General features: G+C 39.0%; 3 protein-coding genes across 3 annotated transcripts in view; 2 read left to right on the forward strand and 1 right to left on the reverse strand.

Moving 5' to 3' along the window:
- LOC104764438 (FHA domain-containing protein FHA2-like) overlaps window positions 1-593 on the forward strand; it is a 2,767-nt gene extending 2,174 nt beyond the window's left edge. The window contains exon 3 of the mRNA XM_019241412.1: window positions 3-593. Coding sequence (XP_019096957.1) covers window positions 3-212 — 210 coding nt within the window. The 3' untranslated portion in view covers window positions 213-593. The remainder of the gene's footprint in view (window positions 1-2) is intronic.
- On the forward strand, window positions 610-988 carry LOC109131034 (wound-induced basic protein-like). The gene is made up of 2 exons (XM_019241413.1): window positions 610-703; window positions 817-988. Exons 1-2 carry the CDS (start codon window positions 633-635, stop codon window positions 884-886), a joined length of 141 nt encoding a protein of 46 aa, XP_019096958.1. The 5' UTR covers window positions 610-632; the 3' UTR covers window positions 887-988.
- LOC104767366 (putative G3BP-like protein) lies at window positions 2,326-3,522 on the reverse strand. Its single transcript, XM_010491402.1, has 5 exons — window positions 3,436-3,522; window positions 3,150-3,284; window positions 2,793-3,057; window positions 2,563-2,690; window positions 2,326-2,466 (listed from the first exon to the last, which is right to left on the reverse strand). Exons 1-5 carry the CDS (start codon window positions 3,520-3,522, stop codon window positions 2,326-2,328), a joined length of 756 nt encoding a protein of 251 aa, XP_010489704.1.

The raw sequence follows: 5,841 nt of genomic DNA on the forward strand, positions 1-5,841 counted from the left end.
AGATATTAAAGGAGTATGGAAACGTATGGCATCACAGTCGGATAAGAAGATACCTGACACAAGAAGACTGGGCTATCCCTGAAGCAAAGGGAAAACCATGGTACGGTTTGCTGATGCTGCTTAGGAAATATCCGGAGCATTTCGTCATCAACACTAGATCTAAGGGAAGAGTTACCCTTGAATTTGTTTCTCTCGTTTCCCTACTCTCATGATAACTTGACCTTAGTAGTGTGTGACTTGGAGGATTAAGCTTTCTCTCTTTTCTTTGATGTAAAATGTATTTGACATTGATGAGTAACACGCTCTGTCGTTTTTTGAACTAAAAACGCCAACATCTTTGATAAAAACGTAAAAAAACAAAACGTTTGAAATGAAAAGTAGGGGATGCAATTCAGAAATCGTTTGTATTTGTTGGACTAGGCCCAAAAAAGAGAAAAAGGCCCAAACAGAGAATTACACTAACTGGCTCTCAAGTACGTTTGTGTATCCAGACAATATAAAAGAGTTGGAAATGTGGGAGACTTAGGGTTATCCATCATTCCTGTTGCAGCCATCCATTGAAGCTAAATTCTGAGATTTGATCGAAAAAGCAATAATCTGTGATCGAAGCATACGAGGGTTGTTGAGTGAAGATGATCTATGATGTGAACTCTGTTCTTTTCAGATCTTTTCTGAGCCAAAAGGGTGGCTCCTCCGACAAAAGGTAACAAATATTTTCTTGTTATGAAATGATCGATGTTGTTCCTAGAGGGTAGATCTGTTGATGTATATTGTTCTTCTTCCTCTTTATTCACATCATCTTTATATGTTAATCAGGAAAGGTGACGACAAGCCAAGAGAACAGAAGCCCAAAGCCAGCGACAACAAACCTGTTATGAATGAATGAATGAATGAATAGATCTGCTTGTAATTTTGCTTTTACCTCTTCTGATATTTCAGTTGTAAGGATCATCATTTTAATGAAAATTTAAGTTCCTTTCCTTTGAAATCTGGCTTGTTTGTGTTATTGATTTGTGGCCACTTTCTTTCGAGTCGAATCATAATTTCTCGTAAAAAGCTTTAACTAGTATCTCTGACCATTCATACCAACTACGGAAGGTACAACAAATACCTCTCGGGTGTTTTTCACTGTAACCATTTGATCTACTCACCAAGTAAGTAACTAAAATAAAGCATTCACAAAGAAACCATTCTTTGAATCCAAATATCTATCTATGAACGCTGTTGCCACTACCAATAACCAATAACAGAAGGGTTCCTATAACTGTAACCAGATATGAATGTATATAGAGCTTCCAGTCCAGCCTATATCTACATAACGAGTCAGGTTCAGTTTCGATTCCGCACTCCCCTCTTAAACTGCTTCAGCACTTGAAGTCTTCGCCCATCAATCCATATAGGAGACGCCTGGATAAGATTCATGCCACCATTTTCAAAGTTAATCTAACAGTTGTGCAACTATGGCATCTCAGGAGATCAACTTGAATCCCCACCACGAGTCAGACAAAATGGTCCAGGTCCAAAGCACGTACGTACCTCTATTGCCNATTTTGCTCCTAATTTCAATTCCACCTCTTCTGATTTCTCCAAACTGCATAAACTCATCCTCAAGTGAGGCAATGGTTGTATATGGAGGAAGATTTTTAATGCAAANTACCTCTATTGCCCTCTCGGCAGCATCTGCTTCTACAAACTTCACAAATCCATACCAATTGACAGTTGACAATTGGCTATTGTCCTACCATTTCATACATGTACACACAAATTAGTGTTTCCATTAAGAAGAAGAAAGGTTCAAAAAATGCTTGTTACTAGATTTCGTTTCAACACTTACCAAACCAGGGTGGTAAACTCCAACTTCTTCTCTTCTAATTTGTCCAAACCGCGTGAATACATTCACCAACCAGTCAGTGGTTGCATTTGGAGGAAGATTTCTAACGAAAATTCCAAAACTGTCATATAACTCTGATAAATACACACAAACAAAAAGGTTAAAAAGAGAGTGATTCATCCATCCGTTGGTTCAGAAACTCTCAGTGATTCATCTGCAACTTCGTTACCTCCATTATTACCAGGAGCTTCTGTTCCTCTCCTTTCCACGCTTCTGCATATGTTTCCTGGTCCAGAGGATGGAGTTTCCCAGTAACCTGATTCTCAACCAAACAAAAACCGGCCGAGCCTTCAGCACAATTCTTTGATAGTAGACAGAGACTAAATAATACTCCCACAAACTCACTCATATAGTCAGGTCGCTTCCTTTCCACGTAAACTCTATTGCCACCATACATTATAGGAGACGCCTGGATAAGAGTCATGCCAAAATTATCAAAACCAAAGTAGACAGTTCTGCAATTCTGTAGTCAGACCAAATGCTAAACAAATGTCTTTAGGTCCAAAAGCGTTTACCTCTATTGCCTTCTGGGCGGCATTTTCTTCCTTAAACTCCACGAAGCCATAAGAAAAGCTCTTTAACAACAAGAAACCACACAGATCAGTGTTTTTTTTTACCCCATGAAGAAGGGCTCCAAAGATGCTTGTTAGTAGATTAGTTAACATATTTACCATTTTGCTCCTAATTTCAATTCCACCTCTTCTGATTTCTCCAAACTGCATAAACTCATCCTCAAGTGAGGCAATGGTTGTATATGGAGGAAGATTTTTAATGCAAATGGCTTTACCCTCAGTTACCGCTGGTAAACAAACAAACAAAAAGTTATGAAGATAGATAAAGACACTTCCTTGCCAGCAAAATTTAAAGGCAACTTGCTTGTAATTGAATTGTTGTTACTCACCAGCGTTAGCAGAAGGAATGGCTGCATCATTAGCCTCGGACATGTCAAGAAACCTGAACACGTCATTATAAACAAAGTAGCCGATTTCTTGGGGAGCAAGAAAGAAAATTTGTGTGAAGTTCCTTGGAGGTCTCTCGCGTGAAGTGATATCGCCACAAACATCGACGAAGATACACCTACTGTGAGAGTCTTGGGACGTGACACTGGTTACCTCAACCGAATCAAAACCTCCAGAAGATAGCATATCAAGATCCTGAACCATATCCTGCTCCAAGATTAGGAATCAGTATGTATCAGAACAAAAGATTTCACCAAAAGTTACTTTAAAACGGACTCAAGTCAAGAAAAGTATCCAACCTGTAGTGTAGAGGAACGCATTACTCCATCAGGTCCAGGGCGCGTAATCTTACTGACATCTTTATAAAACTGATGGAGAAGCTCCGGGGAGTTTTTCAAGTGGTCATAGTACTGCTCTACAAGTGCATTCCCCACCTAAGTTCAATACAGAGAGTTTACAATCACAGAGACAAGAGGGAAAATGAAATCCGATGGAACAGAGAGCATAAAGTTGTTTGGATTANATATGTTTCCTGGTCCAGAGGATGGAGTTTCCCAGTAACCTGATTCTCAACCAAACAAAAACCGGCCGAGCCTTCAGCACAATTCTTTGATAGTAGACAGAGACTAANGGAAGATCCATGTCTTCAGTCGGATTGAGACTAATGCACATTATCTGAATCTAAAGATCAAATTCCAAAATCATATAACCAAAGACAAATCAAATCTTGAACAAAAGAAGATGGGAGGAAGAAGCAAAGATTGTCTTTTACGTTTCACNTACATTATAGGAGACGCCTGGATAAGAGTCATGCCAAAATTATCAAAACCAAAGTAGACAGTTCTGCAATTCTGTAGTCAGACCAAATGCTAAACAAATGTCTTTAGGTCCAAAAGCGTTTACCTCTATTGCCTTCTGGGCGGCATTTTCTTCNTCGAAGATACAAAGAGCGCGAGAGAGAGAAACGCGCTGAGAACTTTTTTTATTTTTTTTATTTGGCTTTTCTCTCTGTTTCACTCGCAGAGTTCCTCTATTTATGCAATTTCGGAGTATATACNCACAGATCAGTGTTTTTTTTTACCCCATGAAGAAGGGCTCCAAAGATGCTTGTTAGTAGATTAGTTANACATATTTACATTTGTTGCCACTGAGCAGCGCTCAGACGAGTCTACGTCTAACCGTTGACCGTTTTATTTTAAGGATAAGTGAAAAAATATTTGACGTGGTTGGTTAGATTCTGTTATGTTAACCGAATGCGTTACCGGTTCAATGGTCAATGATTGCTCACTATAGTCTATAGTTTCTATGTGAATTTTTGAGTTTTCCTAAAACGATTAGACAAATAAATCTGCCCATTGATGCAACTTCAAGAACCAATATCTCTGTAACTTCATACTCAACTCACAAGTCTATGATTCTTTGCCTTAAAAAAAGAAAGAAAAAAAAACCCATAAAAGTTCCACCCTCTGCATATAGGAGCTAGTCAAGTCTAGTTTTGATCCTCTTCTTCTTCTTCCTCCAGAATTTGACCAACTCCTCCTGTTAACGCTTCTTCCATTTGCTCATATCTGTTTTGATTGTATTGTCGTCCTTTATCCTCTTCAATCTTCCTCTGTTCCTCCTGAAAGTTCATCTGCTCCTCCTCCATAATCTTTTCCCAGTTACGGATGTCATAATAACCTTCTGGTGCTCTTGATCCCATCATTAACTTCTGCCAGACCTTTGTTCGTCTCACTTCCTCCATCAGCTTCTCCCAGTTCCAATAGGGGTTGTTACCTAGTGATCCTCCCACTTCCTCACCTCTGTTTATGTTTCCTGGTTCAGCGGATGGACTTTCACCGTAACCTGATTCTAAACCAAACAAAAATGGAGCCTTCAGCACGATTCTTCAAAACAAAACAACTATTTTTAATAGAGTTTTAACCTTGAGACTCCTGACTGTTCCCATTTCCAGTATCATCACAAGACGAAGAGTGTTGCCCTGATTCTCAACCAAACAAATCCGGAGCCTTCAGCACAATTCTTTGATAGTAAACACTAAACAGAGACTAACTAATACTCCCACAGACTCACTTTTATTGTTAGGTCGCTTCCTTTCCACGGAAACGCTATGGGAAGCAAACATTATAGGAGACGCCTGGATAAGATTCATGCCAAAATTATAAAAACCAAATCAGATAGTTCTGCAATTCTGTCTTCGCAAAATGCTAAACAAGTGTCTAGGTCCAAAAGCATTTACCTCTATTGCCTTCTGGGCGGCATTTTCTTCCTTGAACTCCACGAAACCATATGAAAAGCTCTACCAGTTTTTTTCAACAAGAACAAAAATTAGTGTTTTTGTTTACCTCATGAAGAAGGGCTCCAAATATGCTTGTTAGTAGATTAGTTAACATTTACCCCTTTGTTTTTAACTCTAGTTCCACCTCTTCTAATTTCTCCAAACTGCTTAAATGCATCCTCAACTAAGGCAATGGTTGCATTTGGAGGAAGATTTTTCATGTAAATGGTTACATGGTAAGGTCGTTTCTTCTCCACGAAAGTCCTGCGCCCATCAAGCATTATAGGAGATGCCTGAACAAGATTCATCATGCCAATATATTATCAAAACACCGATTGCTCAAACAGTTGTGCAACTGAAACCCGAGAATCAGACCAAATATTAAACAAGGGTCAAGGTCCAAAGCGCCTACCATTAATGCCCTCTTCGCAGCATCTGCTTCCTCAAACTCCACAAAAGCATCTTTACAGTACTACCAGTTTTACACAAGTAGACAAATTAGTGTCGTTTCCATGAAGAAGAAGGGTTATATACTAAGAAAGTAGTTAACATTTTTACCTTTTTGCTGCTAAGTTTAATTCCACCTCTTCTAATTTTTCCAAACTGCTTAAATGCATTCTCAACAAAGGCAATGGTTGCATTTGGAGGAAGCCATTTAACGTAAATGATTGAACCCTCAGATACCGCTGGTAATAAACAAACGAAAGGTTAAA

Source organism: Camelina sativa, chromosome 19 (genome assembly GCF_000633955.1).
Source record: "Camelina sativa cultivar DH55 chromosome 19, Cs, whole genome shotgun sequence".
In the NCBI taxonomy this organism is placed as follows: Eukaryota; Viridiplantae; Streptophyta; class Magnoliopsida; order Brassicales; family Brassicaceae; genus Camelina; species Camelina sativa.

Bases quoted from the DNA above. Each gene is read 5' to 3' on its own strand.
- LOC109131034 (XM_019241413.1), top strand. From the start codon at position 633: ATGATCTATGATGTGAACTCTGTTCTTTTCAGATCTTTTCTGAGCCAA. The intron at 704-816 runs GTAACAAATATT...TATGTTAATCAG, and splicing joins GGTGGCTCCTCCGACAAAAG to GAAAGGTGACGACAAGCCAA.